General features: G+C 31.9%; 1 protein-coding gene across 1 annotated transcript; it reads right to left on the bottom strand.

Moving 5' to 3' along the window:
- Positions 1-4,819: 4,819 nt before the first annotated feature.
- LOC143078093 (uncharacterized) lies at positions 4,820-7,860 on the bottom strand. Its single transcript, XM_076253067.1, has 5 exons — positions 7,696-7,860; positions 6,977-7,153; positions 6,506-6,636; positions 5,811-6,133; positions 4,820-5,364 (listed from the first exon to the last, which is right to left on the bottom strand). The coding sequence occupies exons 1-5, from the start codon at positions 7,753-7,755 to the stop codon at positions 4,967-4,969; spliced, it is 1,089 nt and encodes a 362-aa protein (XP_076109182.1). The 5' UTR covers positions 7,756-7,860; the 3' UTR covers positions 4,820-4,966.
- Positions 7,861-22,639: the final 14,779 nt, after the last annotated feature.

Here is a 22,639-nt window from a genome sequence, read left to right as displayed (position 1 = left end):
GTCCCTCTCCACACACTCATATTCGTCCTGATATGTATGTAATAGTTGTCACTGAACCGTTAATGCTAGTCCATCTCCATCCATCCATCTTCGTCCTGGTATGTATGTTATATATAGCTGTCACTGAACCGTTAATGTCAGTCCCTGTCTATCCACCCATCTTCGCCCTGGTGTGCATGTAATAGATGTCACTGAACCGTTAATGCCAGTCCCACTCCATCCATCCATCTTCGTCCTGGTATGTATGTAATAGTTGTCATTGAACCGTTTTCACTAGTCTATCTCTATTTATTTATATTTGTCCTGATATGCATGTAAGAGTTGTCACTGAACCATTAACACCATTTCATCTCTATATTATTATTATTGTAATTATCATTACTAAGTCTTTTTATGTTATTTTTTTTAAAGTGTTTATCAAGAAGTGTTTGAATTTTTTACTTCGTAACTGGATTTCTGGATAAATTAATACGTCTCAGCTCGAGTGTTTAATAAGACAAAAATACCAGAAAAAAACCTATAGGCGATTCGCATTTTTAATATTATATAAGTACGTAAGATGAAAGACACAAAGCCACATTATAATATTTATTTTTTTCTGTTTGTATCTTAAGGGTTTACAAATGGTAATTAGTTGAAATGTTCTTTACATTTTATTGCATGTTTACATTTACCTCTATATTAACATACAATCTGTTTTGTTGTCTAGTACCGCCTTAAATGAACACTGCAGTAAAACAAAGAAAAGTCCCTGATAGGGATCTAATTTTAAGGGTAATCTTTGAACCGCACACTGATGTCACCTGATTAAGACGTGAAGTAAAAATTTAATCAGTTTGTTCATCAATATAACGGTCTTTCCTAAAGGTTTATGTCATTTTTAAAACAAAAGATGATATTTAGTTTTTATAATGCGTAGGATAAAAATACCTAATTTGTTACCAGCTGGTATTGGCAGTGAGCAATATATGCATGCAGGTGGGCCTGAAGACAACATCCGACCCAAGATTATGCGTTATCTTTCTTTCTTATGATTTAAAAGGCTAGTACAGATTACATCAAATTAGGAAGCTTCGTATACTTAACTTATAAAATATGAAAAAAGTGTAAAGATATAAAGGGGGTATTGAAAACCAATGTGTCGAATACAATCTTACAACGTCATGGCGAAAAACAACGAAAAGACGAACAAACTCCAAAAAAATTATTCATAGAAAGTTAAACATTGAGCAACACGAACCCCACCAACAAGCATCGGAGATACTTCTAGAGGTCACGCGGCACCGGAAGTCCGGGAGTGTGAGCAGTTCTTACTTCTAGTGCGACATCCACATTCTTTATAATGAACAAAAATGTTTATGAACGAGCAAATTCTAAAAAAAACAAATCAATCTGAAGTTCCATATGTAAATATTTAATGTTTTAAAAACAATAGGAAGATTTTGAGAATTGTTTCATTGGTAATCATATCCTATCACCTCGTTTTTATTAAAAAGCTTACGAAATGCATTTATATTTAAAGACCGAATTTTGAGAGATGTAAATAAACACCAAGTATTCCCAGATATAAGTAAAACAGACACATTGTTTTGCGTTCGATGAAAAATTCTGTATATGTAAACCTATTGTTTCAATGTACTTACTTCTTATGACACTGTATACCCGGATGACAAAGGCAATACAATTTAAATACTTTATTATTCCAAACTAAAAGACACATTGAAAGATTTAGAATCGATCCTGATTTGTTTAATAAATTGTTTAAGATTGGCCAATGCAGATAAAAGTCTTATGGTAGCTAAATCGTACTTTGTTCATCATGACTCTGATGCAAAAAAAAAATCTCTGTTATCATGCAGTGCTTTTAAAGAGTTCCTTAACTAATATTTTTATCATTAATTTTTGTATTTAAACATATAAAAATATTGAAATTAGTAATTTTTGGCGTGTAAAAAAATCATTGTTTGGATGTTTAAGATAAATTAAGTGCTTTTGATAGTTCTTTTGATTCGGTTGACAGTTTTGACTTTTCCACTCTTTATACGCCACTTCCAAGCAATCTTATCAAACAAAGACGCCTTTTCAAATAATTATCGTTTGATAAATCTGGTTGCAAATTTATTTTCTGCAACTCTACGTCAAGGCCTTTTTCTCAAATGAGAAAGATAAATATGCTAGATACACTTGCCTGAGGTGTGATGAGATGATTAAACGCATAATTCTTCTCCTTGACAACATTTATATAATTTCGGTAATAAAAAAAATGAGAAGGGAAATGGGGAATATGTCAAAGAGACAACAACCCGACCAAACACGAAAGTCTGTCTACAGATTGTAGGTACTCCTATGGGTACCAATTGTGCCCTTTTATTAACAGAATTTTTCATGTACTGTTATGAATCACAACTTATGGCCAAACTCAGTAAATACTCGTCTAAATTCCATTTAATTGATGAGTTCAATAACACTAACCGTTATCTAGATACATTTTTTTCTGTCAATTATATTCTAAATATACTGCTGAAATTTACCGAAAGGAACTTTAAATAAATCAATTTTTAAACCGTAACAACTTTCCTTTCCTAGATTTAGATATTTCGATTTTACACGGGAAATTTCACACTAAAATTTACGACAAAAGGGACAATGTTTCGTTCCCTATTGTTAATTTTCCCTTTCTGGATGGTGATATTCCTTTGGCACCATCTTACGGTGTAAATATTTCACAACTAGTTGTCTCTGTCCGTGTCTTTTGTGACGTTTTTGATTTTAACCAACGTAATCTGTGTATAACTGGTAAATTATTAAGCCAGGGATTTCGTTACCACAAATTACTTAAAACCTTTACTAAATTCTACGATAGATATAAATGAAGTTTGGTTGTACTTGTAAAAAACTAATTTCAAACGGGATAGCACATCCTCATTATTACGGAAATGTTGTTTGCCGTGCCCGGACATTTATAAACGATCCTGGTAAACTTATCGATCCTTTAAATAAACTTATTTTAAAATGTTACCAATTCAACACCGTAATTAGATCATTGAATATTGTTTTTATTGGTATTTATATTGATTTTTTTATCAGTAAATTAAAAGCAAACTAAATGTTATTGTCATATACATATATACATTCAAGGATCTACAATCTGTCGAAACCTGTATTTTGACTTTGCAAAAGGTCATGTTTTTCTCTGAATGTTTATGACATCTTTTTACTAATTTATATAAAATCGATTGGATGTTGGGTGCGTACTGATTGATAATTTAGTCTTAGATGCATGATTTTTATTAGTTGTTAGTGGCTTTTAACTTCATGTAGCAGTCAGTAACTGCAAGTAATCTTAGATCAGTACTTAGTGTCGTTTTGTTGTTGGGATGTACAAGTACCCGGCAACGTCCTCTCTTTGTTTTTGTTAGATATATTTCTATTTGTCCAGCTGATGTGTTAAGCCTTTTTCAACTGATTTTATAGTTCGTTCTTATGTTGTACTGTTACACCACTGTCCCATGTTAGGGTGAGGAATGGGATCCGCTAACATGTTTAACTCCATCGTATAATGTATGTGTGTACCTGTTCTAAGTCAGGAGCCTATAATTTAGTGGTTGATGTGTTACACATTTGTTATTCGTTCATTTTTTGTACATACATTAAACCGTTAGTTTTCTCGTTAAAAATATTTTAAATTTGTCATTTCGGGGCCTTTTATAGCTGACTATGTGGTATGAGCTTTGATTATTGTTGAGCCCATACGGTGACCTACGTGTATAGGTGTTAATATATGTGTCATTTTGGTCTCTTGTGGAGAGTTTTCTCATTGGTAATCATGCCTCATCTTCTTTTTTATAATCCTATTATTTTTATAGAATCACTGGTTTTAATTGTCTGTCTCAGAGATTCACATGAACTCAACCTAGATTTCAAATAGCATTGGCATTTACTATTTATTTCAGAATCATCTCAATATGAATGAAATATTTAGCGAACAGAAAAATCACATCAAAGACTCTTTTCACAAAAACGATGTAAGTCATGAACAATTCAGTATAAAAGATATTTCGTGAAAATAGTCGCTAGGTCTTAAACAGAGAATAACAAGGGTATGTTCATGATACAAATTGAAAATTAATGTTTCCCAAATAAAACCAAACTCGTTCAAGGTCTAAAATATTTGCCAGTCAATTATTCCTAAATCATAATTGACTATAATCAGCCATTATTATTAGATATAAGATTTAGTTTTCAAAAAGGTTATTGCACGATGGGCCAACAGTCGAAATGTATCAAGGCAGCTAATGTCCGATTTGCTGATATTTTTCATATCACTTTCATTTCTAAGGGACATAACTCCCGTAAAAATCAATCCTCTCGGCATCAATTTTCTAATTAATCCAAGATACTTGTAATGCTAATGTATTGTCATGTCATAAATTTCTTTGAGCTTCGATAGGAAATATTGGCGTTATAGTGCCCTCTCAGTATTGATTGTCCATTTATTTCTTTATTTTCTTTTTTTTGGGGGAGAGGGGGGGGATTCCAAGGGCTTACTCTAAAAAAAAAACCTCAATCGGCGATGAGTTTCGAACGTGTTCAATATATATCTGATTCAAAATAGTGGCATACATTTTTATCAAAATCTGATTACAAATGTAGGTACACTAGTATAGTTCTAATAATGTTGATTTTTAAATACTTACATCTCTAAGGAAAACAATTACAACAAAACTAAACATCAGTGTTTTTTCAGAGGTTAAATCTTCGACATAGATTTAATTATACCTAAAAAAAGAAGTCTTGTGAAACAAAACAAACCAGGTTTAATCATAAACAATAAATTCATTTCTTTAAAGCATCACGTTATACATTTATTCATAATCGAGACAGTCACTGGCAAATACACATTTAGCACTTATTAAAATCAAACTATTTCGTCATACTTTCATTGTGTCCAATACGGTTCCTTTGTTCATCCAATAATATTAGATATAGACCAGATTTTAGGCTTGCTGATTAGGGGAGGTAAGAACTTTGGTCTGTCAGGCATGCGCATATCTTTAATTCCACTGTCAAAACTGTTCGAAGCCGATGTACTACATGTATCATCATTGGAAGTATCGCAAATTTTCAATTCCTTTTCTTCAACACTATCGTTGTCCTCACTTTCACCAGAAGTGATGGAATCATTGTTCATTAATTCAGTCTTTTTGTCTCCTTTCGGATATTCTGGTAAATTGTTCATATTGTGATCAATTGGTGTTGACGTAAGCGGCCGACTAGCATGAAATGAAAACGAGCCATAGCTGTAGATATCGTCTTTCGTCATGCCACTATATCCAGGAAGTTCTTGTTCTAATGTTGTATTTCCTGAAGAAAATCAAGAATAATATTTATTTATTAATTAGATAAATTGTTAAACATCTTATACATTTTTATATTATAATAGATATAAGAAGATGTGGTATGAATGACTGTGCCAATGAGACATTTCTTCATCCAAGTCATAATTTGTAAAAGTAAACCAATATAGATCAAAGTACGGTCTTCAACACGGAGCCTTAACTCACACCAAAAAGCAAACCATATAAAGGGCCACTAGTGTAAAACCATTCAAACGGGGAAAAAATATAAAATAATTGGAACTTAATAATAAAGCATTGAAAAAACAATGAAGCTTACTTTAGACTAGTTAGACTAGGTATTCACCTTATTCTAAAAGTTTTTACTCTGAAGTGGAATTATGGAATTTCAGACCTTTTATATTGCTATTGTTTCAATTGTAAAATACACGACATAAAAATTAATGTATTTACCATTATTATTAAAATTCCTTTCTGATGTACCCATTGGCTCAGGTTTTGTGCTTTCCTCGTCATCACTTGACATGCTGATGTTATCAAAACTGATATCTGATGAAAATTCTCCTTTGTGTTCTTTCTTGAGTCGCCTCCTTGCATTTGCAAACCATGTTGAAACTTGTGTAAGAGTCATTCGAGTGATAATTGCTAACATAATCTTTTCTGCCTTGGTTGGATAAGGGTTTTTCTTGTGTTCCTTCAACCACGCCTTCAGAGCAGCAGTTGTTTCCCTTGTGGCATTTTTTCTTCTTCCATTATTTGGGTCAATGCCAGAATGCCTGGAATAAAGTTTGAAAATGAACATATATTACATATATATTTTTTTAAAAGGAATAATCAGATTTTGAAATTCAAAATTTAAAATTTCGATCTAAAAGAAGGGTTCGATTCTCAGGCAAAGTAAAATTTAGCAAGTTTTTGAGACTTCTTCCAATGCCTTCTGTAAAGCGGGATTTTTTTGTCGTCGTTCTAACTATTTTTTTTCAAACAATTCTTTCACTTTCAACCTTTTTTTTTCATGTGAAGACTAAATTAGAAAATGTTTGAACAGTAAAAAAAATCAGAAAATTTAAAAACAAAGCAAAGAACTTCTGTAGAACTGAATGAAAAAAAGAAAATAAGAAATATAATTTAATTGTCTATGTGCTTACATGTAACTATACATTTGTGTTCTAAGTATATTGTCGATGTTATGATGTGCTGGTGACAGAGTAGGAAATGGAGATCCAAATCCCATGGATGTTAATCCGGGATTATCCCACCTCAGTGCAGGGTTCGGATGCTGTAAATAAAGTTAAAACATTAAATTATATTTCTTTTAGTGTTTAATTCTTTTTTTTTCAAATTTCAAATGAATGTTTCTAACACAATATCTCAAGCAATGTTAGAGAACAAATCTATAATCTAATTTCTTTTCGATACCGAAATTACAAAATATTCATTTTCAATGCTATAATTAAACCGTTTGTAAAACTTTTCGTAATTGTTCAATATTTTTATTTACATTTTCAATTTTTCTTAATACGTATTTTCACTTTGTTTCTAAGAAATAACTCAATAAATAATAATAAAATTTTGAATAATAATAAAGATGATAAAATAATTGTAATGATAAAACTTACCATTGGACTTGAAACTGGAGACGGAATATCTCCATGGAGTGGTGTGTGGAATAGTGCAGCGCTAAAGTTTGGTGTCATCGTTAGGTGACTTTGTGTTGTGCTGGTCTGATAACAACGGCAGACAACCCTGTTTGTCAGAGGATCGGCTACCCGTGGACAATACGGTTCTCCACAAACCTAGAAAATAAAGAGTAGATATAGAATCATTTTCATAACAGCGTGGACAACTGCAATACTTATGTGGCTATCTAAATAGGTTATTCTCATCAAATTATAATGCAAGAACAAAGGTTACAGAGAAGCTGAAATCAAAATAAACTGTTAATTTCTGTGTCATTTGGTTTCTTGTGGAGAATTGTCTCATTGGCAATCATACCATATCTTTTTTTTTATATTTACATAGATTCAAAAAAACATGCATGCACCCCTGGATAATACTGATATCAACATTGTAGCAAAACTTTAGGATCTGGATAATCCTATATATTAGAAATTTTATGTAAACTTGAAAGAAAAGTTTGATGTTATACATAGATATGAAACTCCAACCAAATTAAATATATATTTTTAATTTAAAATTCTATCTTTTTTCGATTTCGTGACGTTCTGATTTACATATACAGGAAAGAAAATTAGAAAAAAAGACAATTTTATGAAACAATTTTAAAAATAACATATATTGTTCTTATATTTTTCCCATTATTTTTATATTTACTTACCAAATGATGTGATAAAATCGTTGATCCTGGATGATCCGGACTTTCTTTATTGAAAGACATTTCACAATATATCCAGTTACCCAAAAGATGTCTAAATTATATTTCTATATGATAATGTATTCCCAGATGATCATCAAATCCAAAACAGAAAAAGCTAATGAAGTCTTAATAAAGATATCGTGTTTTATATCAGAATATTCATAACGGTTAATTAACCAACACGTGCTAGAAATTCAAATTCACAAAACAAGATCAACGCCTCTGATTGGATAAAATTAAGATGAACTGATACAAAAATTATGAAAATTATATGGAAAACAAGTATTTCAACCCTTTTTCTGCCTTTGGCATTGAATATGCAAGTATCAGATTTAGGAATGATATGCCGTTGCCTAACAGAGCTTTAATGACTTTGAACATAGTAAAATATGATGTCGACAATAAAATATCCTTTGGCATATACTGGTATTGTTGTAAATATGTTCAAAATATTGTTATAATATAAAAAATATTTTGACATTTTCAGCCTTTAATCTTCTAAAACATAGAATATTTGATATCAGATAAAATGTATTATGTTTTTGTATTTATAATTACTCTAATTTTGTAATATCATAATTACTATCTAGTATAATTGATAGGAAAAACAGGTTGTAAATATGTTAAAATCTTGTTAAGAACTAGGGAAAATTTATTTACATTTCAATAAAGAAGTCAATTAAATTGAATATAGTTACATATAGTTTTTTGAGAAAAAAATGTTGCATGGCGTTTATATTATTAGTTTATATGAATTTAATTTCGGGTAAAGATAAAGACGACTTTAACCCTGAGTAAATATATATTTGAGGGAATTCCTAAAAATTGTCATAAAATTAGGACATACATGATATGCTTAATTTAGGAATTTTATTTTCCCTCAAGAGGCTTGTCTTTAGATGCGATACAATCTGCAGGATGGAGGCGGATTTTAAAATATATATGCCCGATTTCAAAGATACAAAAATGGTTTTCACATAACTAAAAATACATGGAAACTCTACAAGGGACATCTGCCTTTATCTATGGAAACTCTACAAGAAATAAAACAAAACCAGTCTCATTTTAGTTTTTAAAAAAACCTGATTATTTTACATGTTCACAATTGTGTTTATTTTTACACGTTTATGGTTAATATAAAGCAGCATAATATTGCTTTGTGTATGGTCTTAATAATATAGTTATCCTGCTTTTCCAAGAAGACCAAAATATGTTATTTTATCAGAAAAAAGGGCAGTTTTTGGTATGCGTCAACGAGACAGAAACAAAAAGACACAATGAATAAAGTTTATTAAAAACATCTTGGTGGGTTTTGAAACAGCTTATTTCAAAATAATCAGGACTTTGAGAATTAATACATTTTTGTATTTTTTCTCATTTTTTTTTTTCAATAGACTTGCAAAGGCAAACTGTATCTTTAATAGTCATTACATTAAAATAGAAAATTCCAGGAGAATATTAACTGCCAGAATCAATTTCTTCCGGCAAAACATCTCTGAAATTGAATTATATGTACATATACCTGTTTCAAAGTAGTATTTTTTTTTATATTAAGACCGTTAGACTTGACAGAATGACGGACGAGCTTAAACACCATTTTGACAGATACAAATCCTAGACTATAAATTATATAAATGTCATAAAATGCATGATAAGTTGTTGTCAAACATTGCCACATTTGATGTACAACTTTTAAAAAACAATAAACGTTCGTATTTTAGATAGATTAAATTCAATATTCCTAAAAAAGGTAAAACATTTCGAATTATCCTTTTACCGTTACTGTATTGCTAAAAAGTAAAATAACAGAAATACCGAACACTAAGAAAATTTCAAAACAGAAAGTAAATGAGCGAAAACCAAAGAAGGCAATTTGTTTCAGTAAAAATAATAGACTGGATAAATAAATAAAATTGTCTTGGTAAAATATTGAGAGAAAATTACTGTTCATAAGGAACAAAAAGTTGAATATCTGCCTCAGCGCTATGGACATAGGCTATTTATTATTCATGTCTGTCAGTTTCAAAAGTTGTTTAACTAAACGTGAATATGGTTTGAAGAAACTAACTAACGAAATTTTGAACAGCAAATGTGCTGTGGAAAATGATCGACTTGATACATGAACACAAATAAACTAAAAACGACAAAAAAATATAATTTGAATAGATTTTGTTTAAAAGCTTTGTACAATATTTTTTTTAAATGAAGGGGTTGCATAAGCAGCAACAAACTTTAGTATGTTATATTCTGTCATTTGTTGTTTTTTTTCAAAAGAAGATAATCATAATTCTCATAAATCTTTTCTTACATAGCCAAACAGTTTTTATCCTTTACATTTGACTATCATTTTATAGAAATGTATGAAATTTAATGCATGTTCTGTCTTTCATGTATATTCAAATGACGTCGAGAAAAAAGGAATAAAATCAAAAAATTGTTGAGGGAAATAACTTATCAAAGTAAGATCTTGAAATATGCAGTGCATTTTACTGTTCAAGTTTCTTTTTTATTTGAAAAAATGTACGAAAATTACGTTCCGATGCTACCGTAAAAAAAATGAAAGAATTTTAATTGAACTAAATATTTCAAAAGACACTAGCTCTCAAATGTTTTCACTATTTTTTTTATTTCTGTCCAGTATCACCATCTAGTATCATTTTAATATAGTGGTATCAGTATTATCAGTAATTAAAAGGAATTAAGATAAAATAATAAAAACTCCTGAAGGTGTTGATAACTTTTGTTTTCTGGTTTATTCGGGGATTAAATGATTAACACAATAAAAATCCTTACGGCAATTATGAAAAAAATGCATGCTTTAAGTATGTAAATGATATGTTATAGATAAAATAATATTTTGAATTTTGAATTTAAAGAAAATATGTAAACTGGTTGTGAACACAAGAACAAGAACATTAAATATGTACCGACAACGAGGAACAAGAAAGAAAGAATAGAAAGATAAATTTGTTTTTGGAACTTTAATAACAATTCGGAGAATTTGGAAAACAATAATAAGCTTTTTCGTTCGGTTTAGATATATATACATATTAGAAAAAATAAAATCAATTCTCTTTGCCTGTAGCCCTTTTGCACCAATTGCTTTTTTTTTTCGAAATGATCATTTAAACCAAATTTTAGTTTACATAGGTTTTCAATTGCACCAAAATACGGTAATTGTTTGCGCCAAATTATCTATACACATGTTTATCGCACAAAATATGCTTTGAAAACGCCACAAAAGCATAATAATATTTAATAAAAGGGGCCTTATGTTGATTAAAAAATTGAAAATTAAAAGTTTTTCGAAGATGCATAGAACATAAAAAAATTCCAGAATAAATTTTAGCACTATTCATGGTAGAAGAAAGAATGCATGTCGTCTTTAAAGAATCTTCTGAAAAATATGCATGCCAATGCATGTTATTTTCGCTTTTGTCGGGCATGGTGCTAAAAAAAAAGAGTACAAGAAAAGTAGCAGTGATTTTAGTAAACGATTTCTATTGTTTTATTAGCTTTTCTCGACAGTTTGGTTGAGGATTTGATATACAATGTACAAAAGTGATAAGAAAGTAGATGCTTTTGCTGATATAGTGTTTTTCAATTATGTTGATAGCATTTCTTTGTTTTCACCATTCATATATATGAACCTTCCCTTCGAACCTGCCATATGAACCTTCCGTATGATAGAGGGGCGAAAGATACCAGAGGGACATTCAAACTAATAGATTGAAAATAAACTGACAACGCCATGTCAATAAAAGAAAAAGACAAACAGACAAATAATAGTACACCAGACACAACATAGAAAACTAAAGACTGAGCAACACGAACCGCACCAAAACTGGGGAGGATCTCAGGTGCTCCGGTAGGGGAAGAAAATTCCACTCCACATGTGACATCCGTCGTGTTGCTCGTGTTATCACAAATCCGATAAATAGTCTAATTCAGTACGTCACATTCGTGAAAAGGGAACGGGATTGTAGGAACATATCCGATATCATCTGTAAAACTAATATTACATAACGGTCAACAAACTCGTAATAGTGTCCGTAAAATTTACGATGGGATAATTTCAACTTAACCATTTGGAACTCTTGGATACATAGGTTCCTTATAAGCAGCGACCCTCTCTTAAGGAAATCGTGATATGAAATACAATATCGTATCTATTGGGAGATATATACTTCGTATGCAGGCGCTGCTGGAATGTTGCTACATAGAAATGAAACGTTCACAATTGGGAAGCTGGAATCATCTCTTGTGTCGTAAAGTTTTGTTTTCAACTGACCCTCATTGTCAATTTCTAGATTTAAGTCAATATATAAGACAGACTTAATTCTATCTGCTGTATCCTTTATCTCTAGTTCGATGGGATAGATGAGTTCAATATAGTCACCAAATTTTGAATTATTTAGTGAGAGAACATCATTTATGTAGCGGAAAGTAAAGTTAAAGGCTAGTGTTAACTTCTTTTCTTTCTTCCTAAGAAGTTCCTGTATGAATTCAGCCTCATACGAAAAGGAACAAGTCGGCAAGAAGAGGGGCACAATTGGTTCCCATGGAAAAGTCGATAGTTTGTTGAAAAGCACGTCCTCCCAACGTAACAATGTCAGTTTCAGAGAATTGTTTGTTTGAATCAGAGTGCTTCCTTACAAAGTAGGATTTATCCCTTCCTAAAGACAAGATATGTGTTTAATAAACAAAGCAATACCACCACTTTCAATTTGTCTTTTATTTTGGAATGGGGAATACTTGTGCAAAGTGTAGAAAAGTAAAAAAGAAATTGATAATATTGCAAGATTATAGAGACGTAGATTGTATGTAAGAGAGAAAGAAAATGAACCTTGTACAATATCACCATAACTCTTAGTAGACGCAAAACAGCTAAGTCTAAACCAGTAAAGGATAAAGATAGAAAAGTCCTAACCAATCTTAACGAATAGATGGAAAGATGGAATGAATACTTTATCAATATTCTAAATAGACCAGAACCAGACCAACCAGTAAGAGTAGAGCCAGCTGGGGAAAATTTGAACATAGAAATAGATAATATCATGAAATATGAAGTGAAAAAGGCCACAAATCTGCAGGCATAGATGAAATACCACCTGAAGCTTTCAAATCTGGAGGCAATGAAATTATAGAATACAAGTACAAACTCCTGAATAAAATCTGTCAGGAAGAAAAGATACCAACAGAATGGTTAAAGGGTTTGTTAGTGAGGCTGCCAAAGAAAGGAGATTTAGGGCTATGGGAGAATTGGAGAGGCATAACACTTCTATCAGTAGCTAGTAAAATACTTTGCAAAATTATACTCAGCCGAATGAAATATGCAATTGATCAGGTTCTAAGAAATGAACAAGCAGGTTTTTAGATCAAACAGAAGCTGCACTGACCAAATAGCAACACTACGTACCATCATTGAACAATCAGTAGAATGGCAATCATCCCTCTACATAAACTTCGTCGATTTTGAAAATGCATTCGATAGTGTCAACAGATAAGGGATGTGGCAACTGTTAATAAAGGCATTATGATATACCAACAAAAATTGTAAACATGATTAGGGCATGATTGTACGAGGATTTCACAGTACAGGTGATACATGCATCATTATTCGCCAACCCTTTCCATGTAAATACTGGTGTGAAACAAGGCTGCATACTCTCCCCTTCACTATTCTTGATAGCTATAGACTGGGTAACTAAGCAAGCACTAAACACTACAGCAAGAGGTATACAGTGGAACTTCGCACAAAGGCTAGAAGACCTAGATTTTTCAGATGATCTGGCTCTGTTATCTCACCGTTTGAGACACGAGAGACAAAACCACCAAACTCCATGAAACAGGAAACAGGAAAAAACTAGGACTAAAAAACATTAAGAAGACAAAACTTATGAAAGAAAAGACCAGAAAAGGAGGAACAGTGTCAATTGAAGGAGAAGATATTAAAGAAGTGGACCAATTTATTCATTTAGGAAGCATCAACAAATGCCTGCGCTAAATTTGTAAATTTTGGTGGCAAATAAAAATAAGGAACACATGCTTATGGGAAAGAACGAACCAGAAACCAGCAATTAATCAGCTAAAGAGAAGAACATGGCAATGGATTGGGCACACTTTGAGGAAAGCTGTAGGTACCATCACTAGACAGGCATAAGAATGGAACCCCCAAGGACATCGGAGACCGGGGAGACCATTTTCCAAGCTGGAGAAGATCAAAGCACAAGGAGCTGGAAGATATTGGATATACCTGGAGCGAAGCAAAAAGAACAGCCAAAATAGAGTAAGGTGGAAAGCGACTGTGGCAGCCCTATGTTCCACAAGGAATGAAAAGGATTAAGTCAAGTAAGTCAGATTGTATGTACTCTAAAAGATCGTTGGATGCTTTTAGAGTTAACATCAAATTCACTCCACCTCTAGAATATGCAGTTTCACAATAACTTTGAAGCTTTGATTGCTGATAAAATTGATATTGATAATTTAAAAAAATACGTTTCGTGGAACACTTGGTTGACCAAGCAATATACTTGTGTGTGCATGTAAGGACACTTATATAGTTTAGGTATACAATACAATGATGGAAGATCCAGTTCTTCATTTTTGGTTGAAATTTCAAAGGAACATAGTATAGACCTATGTTTATCCCGGATTTCCTCTTTGGGAAAATTCATGGGGGGTAAATGTCAAGTTTCCAAGTACATTGTCAATATCTAATGTGTTTATCAAGAAGTTTATGTAATGAGATTTACACAAAAAAACAGTGTTGTTTTGGGCTTTATCTGCTAGGCAACAACATATTTTTCATGGAGGTAGGACAAATGATTGCAACATTTAGGTGTTTAATGATTGACGTAGCATGGGTAATGATATCATGACACATTCAGTTTCTTAACTCTGGTTTGTATCAACGACATCACAAGCCTTAGACAGAACTCTCTCTATTTTCTACCCCTAAAATGACGAAATCGATTTTCACGCATTAGGGAAAGAAGTGTTATAAGCCACTTACATATATACGTGTACATATTACACTTGGTGTGTTATTGATATTTTTCAGACTACAGTTAGTTTGCTAATTCGGGAAAGAGAATATTATAAATTATACTGCACTCGTTCTATTTAAGCAGTCAAAATGCGTTTACCGTATATTTCTATGTCATATACAGTCACTAACCTGATATCACTTTTCCTCATGAATATTTAAATAGAATTTGCCGAAATTATAATTAATTATTCATACGACCTATTCAACCTGTTCTTGTTTCCAATTGTATATAACGACTCAAACTGATTTCTTTTGCAATTTTTAGAAGAAAAAAAACTTCTTTCACTTGTTTATATTTTTTGGTTTTCAAACTATAAATCATTATGTTTTATGCTTAATGTTGATATTTTAGTTCATTCTCGAACAAATTCGTTCACCATCGATTGCAGGTTTTCTACAGGTACTGTACATTTCATTGTATTGTATATTTCTCCGCCTGCATGATATGAGGTCTTTTTATAAAAGGGGGAAAGTTTCCCCATATTTAAATCAAATAATAACATTAACACATCAAATAACAATTAAAAATGACTTGACATATCAACGATATAATGATTCGGCCCGAAACGGGGAAAAAGGTCAGAGCCTCGCATTTCCCCGTTTCTAAGCCTCATCCTTGTATCGTTGATATGTCGGTCAATGCACTATTACTTAGGAGATAACTGTATTGTATTTTAAGCTCCGACGGCATCAATTGGGGATTTGATGGTCGCAAATTAAGTTTACTGGCGACGCGTTAGCGGCGACAGTAAACGGGTATTTGCGACCATCAAATCCCAAATTGATGCCGTCGGAGCTTAAAATACAATATTTTTATCTCCATTCTAATGAAACTGACAGAAAACAACGTTAAAACATGTATTTAAAATCTGTTATATGCCGTCTGCGCTTGCGCGTACGTCCCATATTGTCAATTGATGCCATGTAAGAAAGTGACGTTATCCAATCAAAATGAACGTTACAAACGTTGTTGCATTAGAATGTCTATTTATCGTAATTGTTAAGTGTCATATTGACTTTGGTAAAAGTCACAGTGTTGTTATCTTAAAATCTTGGCTGAGATTTTTTTTTATAATATCAGTTATTATGGAACAAAACTTTATACCAAATTAAAAAATAAGTTCTTATAGATCTATATTTGTTAAATTCAAAGGGTCAAAATTATTAGAAAGTTGTTTAAAAGTACTGGAATTATACTATCAAGGAATTTATTTAATTTTCTAAAAAAATATGCAACAATTTTATTTTCTTGCTACATGTATCAACATGGTCTATGCAGTACTTCATATTTGTGTTGAATATAAATAAGAAGATGTGGTATGAGTGCCAATAAAAAAAATCCTATCCATTTCGCAATGAGTAAAAAGTAAACAATTATTGGTCAACGAACGGCCTTCAACACGAAGCCTTGGCTCACAACGAACAGGAAGCTTAAAAGCGCCCCAAAATGACTAGTGAAAAACAATTCAAACAGGAAAATCAACGGTTTTATCTTTATAAAAATCGAAACCATATTATAATTTATAAGAACATATTGCATTTTTTTTACATGTTTATGTAAAACTTTGCATCGAAGGACATAATTAACCAAAACGAATTGATTTGTTTCTGAAAGACAATATGTACAATTACTTCCTATGGAATTTTGGTTTTGGTTATCAAATGTCCTTTCAATTTCATTTTTTATATTTATTCAAATTTAGTCAATTTCTATCAAAGTTGCTGTGTTGAAGCATCATTAGTCTTTTGGTGTTTGGTTACATGTTCCGAAATATACCAAAATATTCTAAAACTTTTTCTCCTCGATTGCATCACTCTTCTCGAGAAGCACTTGCACGAAGTCTATATACATAAAGGACAATCTCAACGTTTAGAGAACTATTGGTTCCCATAGGTATGCTTTCAAAGGTACCAGGAATATACCAGGAATATAATGTCAGTTATACAGAACGTTTTGTTAAAACAGTTTTTTTTACAAAGTTTTATTGTCCTCTGTAGAAAAAAATATATTAGAAGCTACGTTGGCTATTCCATATATATTTTCTATATAAAACAATAATCCTTTATATAGATCTATCTATAACGTTTTTAAAATAAAGAATATTTGTGTAAAGAAAACATATCAGTCAGATTGTATGTACCGGAACCGTATAAAGGGTGAATCAAACCGCTCCTAGAGTAAGTATTTTCACAGCAAATATGAAGCATGATTGCTGATAAAAAAAAAGATATTAGTAATAATCAATGGGGATTTATAGAGAAGGATGGGTAAATCCAGCAATACAATGTTGATGTACGGACATTTGTTTAATTTATAGGGGTTCAAATAAAAATAAAGGAAGGCACAGTTATCATGCATCTTTGGTTGAATTTCCGAAACACAATGACAAAGACTTATGATTGATCCGGATTTTCTCTTTAGTCTGTAGTTTTCTATGGTGTGTCTTGTGTACTATTATTTGTCTGTTTGTCATTTTCTAAGTAAGTATTGTTTGAAAATATATATGTCTAGGTTTGGTTTTCGTCTGTGTTTTAATTTTTTTTCATGGGTACATATTTTCGTGGTTTGAGGGGAAAATGCATATTCATTTATATTTAATTTCGGGGTTTTGGCAAATTCTGCATACAATCCATTAGACAATTTGTAATTCGTTGAACATTAAAATTTGTGGTTCTCCTGTACCAACAAAATCCACGAAAATTGCGGTATCCAACGAATATTAATGAATTCACAGTATAATGTTGTTTCGTTCTTTGTGAGCAGGAACAACAACATATTTTTCATGCAAGTAAAACATGTGTTAAGTACCATTTGTGCCTTTTTTTAAATTTTGGTTTGTTTAATCGACTTTCAATCTTGAAAGTTTCAATGAGCAACAAATGTGAGGACTTAGCGTCCGTGTTTCTTTTAGATACCTCAACTTCACAAAACTCAGTACAAATAACAGTACATTGCCATCTCATCTGCATGTGTATTCAAAAGATACCAAAAGAACTTCTGAAAAATTCAAAATCTCACTTTTGTTTTGCAATAAATTCAATCACAACCAGAGATTTTTACGCCATTTCACCTCTATACCATATGACAAATAGAAAATAGGTCACAATCCTTTCATTTTTAAAAACGGTGACGTATACACAACAAATTTATTGTTTTGGGATATAATTCGGCTTAGTTTGAAAAATGTGCTGAAAAACTAAACATGCTTCACTGAATATCAGTAGGCTGGAGTTTCTCAGTAATAAAACATTTGTTGAATTTGGAGGTCGAATTTTTCTAGCAGGTTGTTGTCATTCCTATGGGAACCAGCTGTGAAACCTTCCCAGATTTCCTGGAAAAAAAGAATGACAGTCTACTAACTATATCGGCAACATTTGACATTTTAATAGAATTTGCCTTATGATTTAAAGTGTTTAATTATCTATTCTATAATTTAAATAATATAGGGCATAACAGTATAAAAACGCTTCTCTCTAGATACCATAGTTTTCATGATAATAGGAAAGAATGAAAAAATGATAACATTTTTCATTTATGGGTAATAATGGGTGAAGAATTTGTCAAACAGGTTTGAGGTGTATGGAAAATTGGTAGTCAGAGCTCATTGATTTGAACATTTTTGCTCTTTCCAGATTTTCTCTTTTTATAACGGTTCCAAAAATAATAGACAACACTTGCATTTTACCCCTATGTTCTATTTATAGCTATGTTGACCATTTTGATTGGTAGGCGGGGTCATCGGACATATTTTAAAAACTAAATACTCAAATGATGATTGTAGCCAAGTTTGATTGTATTTGTCTCAGTAGTTTCAGAAGAGAATATTTTTGTAAAAGATTACAAAAATTATCAAATATTGCTTAAAACTAATAATAACTTTGCTTAACATAATTGTTGTTTTCAGTTTATCTCTAGCTATAATATTATTCCAAATTATAATCGAAAAATGCAAAAGTTCATTAAAATTACAAATATAGGGGCAGCAACCCAACATCAGGTTCTCAAATGCGTATGAAAATTTCAGGGCAGATAGATAATGACCTGATGAACATTTTCTACCTTGTCGTATTAGCTCTTACTTGCTTTAGTATCAGAGATAATAGCCAAAAACTTCGTTTTACCACCATGATCTAATTTTAGCCATTGCGGCCATGTTGATTATGGGTAGGGTGATGAGAAAAGCTCACTTGGCCTTTTTGGGCCAGTTGTGATTAAAGCAAAAAGAAGATCAAAGAAGCTTTACCATTTAATTTTATATACGGGTATATTGACGATGTTCTTTCCATTACCACAATTTTCTGAATGGGTCATGTTAAGATACCCTCCTGAACTAGATATTAAAGAAACCTCTCAACAATTTCTTCTGCCTCATTTTTAGACATACTAGTATACCTCCAACTTGAATACAACATACATCTCAGTACCAGAATCTATATAAAAAAAAACAAGACGACCTTATGCCACTTGTAGGACAGCTGTTCCGGTCGAGCGACAAGAGATTAGATAAACATCGGGGGCAAGCTCATCATGTGCAAATGGACAGGGAAGAATGAACTGTAGCCTTATGTACCTTTCGGAATGAAGAGGATATTAAGTAAAATTATATAGGAACTAAACTTAATTTAAAACATATTGTATAGTGCCACACATGTAAGATATCAAATTTCTAAATATTTTGTTATTTGTTGATGAATAAGTTTTTAATTTGTTTTATTTATTTTTTTACAAAAACCGCCTACTTCAGATTTAATGACAAACGAAAGCAGATTACTTTCAAAGAGAGATAACCCAACTTATGTGCAGATATTTGTACCAGGCTGAGGCTAGCGAACACATATTAGTGTTGCGTCACCACAGGATTAATGTGTTACTTACGTATTTACAACAATGTTTACAAGGACAATCCCAATTCGATGATGATCCTATCAGAAAAGGAGTACTAGGACAATGGTTAGTCTGTTATTATGGTGAAAGAAGCCAAAGAACTCGCAAAATCACCCTTCTGACGTACTGAAATCTCAAGCGCTCCAAGTCAGAATCGAACTCGGGACCTTCAGCACTGTAGTCATCGGCGTTAACCACTTAGCAATGTTACGAACCCATTTGAAGTTCCAATTCACGACAATACTAAAAGGCTTGATATAGCATCGTATAGTTAATTCCGGATGTTATTTGCGTATTGAAGCGGAGTTGAAAATACGAGTTCAAATTATACTTTCCTTCAAAGATCAACTGCAGGAAAATGATGCATATAATGCTTATAGAGCAAATGTTGGCGCGATTCTTGACAATTATTGTACATAATTTATATAACATAAACAACTTTTGTGTATTTGAAACAACATTAACATATCGGGCTCTTGTGTACTTCTAGTTCTCGATAGAGTGTCTTTATGCTATTTAAGTTATGTTTTATAGTGATTAAGATCTTAGCGCAAACTTGACTGCTGTTCTCCAGACGAATGGGTCTAGACGCAGTCTGGCCCCTAAATAAAAATATGTACTAGTTCAGTGAAAATGGACGTCATATTAAGAAAACTGAAGACCAGCAAAGGTCAGAGGCTCCAGACTTGGGAGAGGCGCAAAAATTGCGGCGGGATTAAACATGTCTTGTGAGATCTCAACCCCCCCCCCCCATCTATACATCTAGCCAATATAGAATAAAGAAACATACAGCAATACGCACAGTAAAAGAATGTCTGTTGTTGTCAATATAATGGATTTTTATAAATGTCATTCATGCAAGTAGGGGTCTAGCTAGCTATAACACCAGGTTCAAACCATTTTCTACAGAAGGAAATGTCTATACCAAATCAGGAATATAAAGTTGTTTTACATTCGTGTGATGTGTTTGAGCTTTGGATTTTGCCAGTTGATAATGGACTTTTCATTTTAAATTTTCCATGGAGTTCGTTATGTCTGCTATTTTCTTTTTGGAACAAAGTGTTCTTTCGCGGTCCACTGAATACAAATGTGATAATGAGACAGATGTGTGTTCATAAAAGTTGTAAGGTTTGTTTATAAAAAAAGGTAGTTTTATCATAAATTAATGGTTGTTAAGCTTACATATAGCGGTATGGATTTTACTCATTGTTGAAGGCAGAACGGTGGCCTATAGTTGGTTACTCGTACGTTATTTTGTTTCTAGTAAGTAAACATATAAAGCTATGGAGATGTGGGACGATTGGCAATGAGACAAGTACTAGTAATCAACAAAGAACAATATAAAAAAGAAGATGTGGTATGATTGCCAATGAGACAACTATCCACAAAAGACCAAAATGACACAGACATTAACAACTATAGGTCACCGTACGGCCTTCAACAATGAGCAATTAAAGCCCATACCGCATAGTCAGCGATAAAAGTCCCCGATAATACACTGTAAAACAATTCAAACGAGAAAACTAACGGCCTTATTTATGTAAAAAAAAATGAATTTTAGGAGTTTTAATGTTAACAATTATATGGCATTGAACGGCCTTCAACAATGCGCAAAACCATAGAGTTAGCTAAAGCAATGTCCTTTAGTATGACAAAATGTGAAAGTTTAAGGTTATTAATTAAAGGCTTATTTAAAAAAAACCAGACGAAAAACAATTAAATAAGACAGACGAGCAGCTATATATATATAATTCTAGGATTTAAAAACGGAAACACCATTAATCCTACATGTCCATTTTCATGGAAAGTCCGAGGAACTTTGCCGTCATAGTTATCTGAACTTCTTTCAATGTGCAGACTAACATTTTATTGTATAATCACCTCCCATTCATATCACAGAAAGAGCCATTGTGGTTTAAATATATGGATAAGGAAATTTCTGCAATATCTTGCAGTGTTGTCATTTCATCTGAAACAGACATGATAGCGAAAGATTAAGTCTTTTAGTTGTACAAAGAATGTAACGTTTTTTTATTAAATGTTTTTTTATATGTAAAGCATGATAACTCAAATGCTATGTTGATTAAGTGTAATGTTCTATAGAAAAAATGCAAATCTCCAAAATATTAAACCACAAATGTTCTATAAAAAAAACTCAAATACTAAGTATAAATAACAGAATAGTGTATCACTAAAGTATGGACTAAACTAGATAGCATAGGCGTTCCCTTCCGCATTGAACCAGCATCAGCGTCTGTTTGTCCTTGAGATGGTAGACCTAACATTTTTTGCCAAATAAAACTCGTGCTAAATTTTGTCATATTTTATTGTTCTAAAAAAAGGCGGTTTAACCTATAAAATAAGGAGACGATGTCTTTATGCTGATACAAATAATGTCATATATATCCCTTTGCTTCTCTTCTTCCCAACAGAATAATGTCCTGGACCAAATTAATCTAAAAAGCTAAGACAAATCCTTAATAGGGTATTTTTTTCTTTTCCTTTATTTTTTTTAGATGTATATCATATCCGTTAAAATGTAAATATTGTAAATTTCATAATCTTTCAACATTTGTCATCAACTATTGTGCAAAAATTAGTGAAGTGTTCTATAATGTTCCGTTCAGAGGACTCAAAAGAACACATGCCACTGTCATTCTTAGAATTTGGTTATGAATAACGGGAATTAAAAGATTTTTTTGTGAAAAGGCCGATCTAATAAAAACGGAACTACATATTTATAACATGGAAGAATGTTAACGGTAAAAACTGACAGCTTAGATAAATAAAAATAGCCATATAAGCTCGCTAACAACCCCAAGAAAAAAACTATTTAGGTAAAATAGATTGTGATAAACATAATTTAATTCTGAATTGAAAATGTACATTTATGACAGTTTATGGCATATTGCCTATCTAAATAAAATTTAATTAATTGCTATTTTGTGGTATCGCATGTTGTATCTCGA

Source organism: Mytilus galloprovincialis, chromosome 6, assembly GCF_965363235.1.
Source record: "Mytilus galloprovincialis chromosome 6, xbMytGall1.hap1.1, whole genome shotgun sequence".
Taxonomy (NCBI): domain Eukaryota; kingdom Metazoa; phylum Mollusca; class Bivalvia; order Mytilida; family Mytilidae; genus Mytilus; species Mytilus galloprovincialis.
This window is presented reverse-complemented; position numbering and strand designations above follow the sequence as displayed.

Coding starts and splice junctions, on each gene's coding strand:
- LOC143078093 (XM_076253067.1), bottom strand. CDS start 7,755: ATGTCTTTCAATAAAGAAAGTCCGGATCATCCAGGATCAACGATTTTA. Junction 6,637..6,976: donor CTCCAGTTTCAAGTCCAATG/GTAAGTTTTATC, acceptor CTTTATTTACAG/CATCCGAACCCTGCACTGAG. Junction 6,134..6,505: donor ACACAAATGTATAGTTACAT/GTAAGCACATAG, acceptor ACTTTATTCCAG/GCATTCTGGCATTGACCCAA.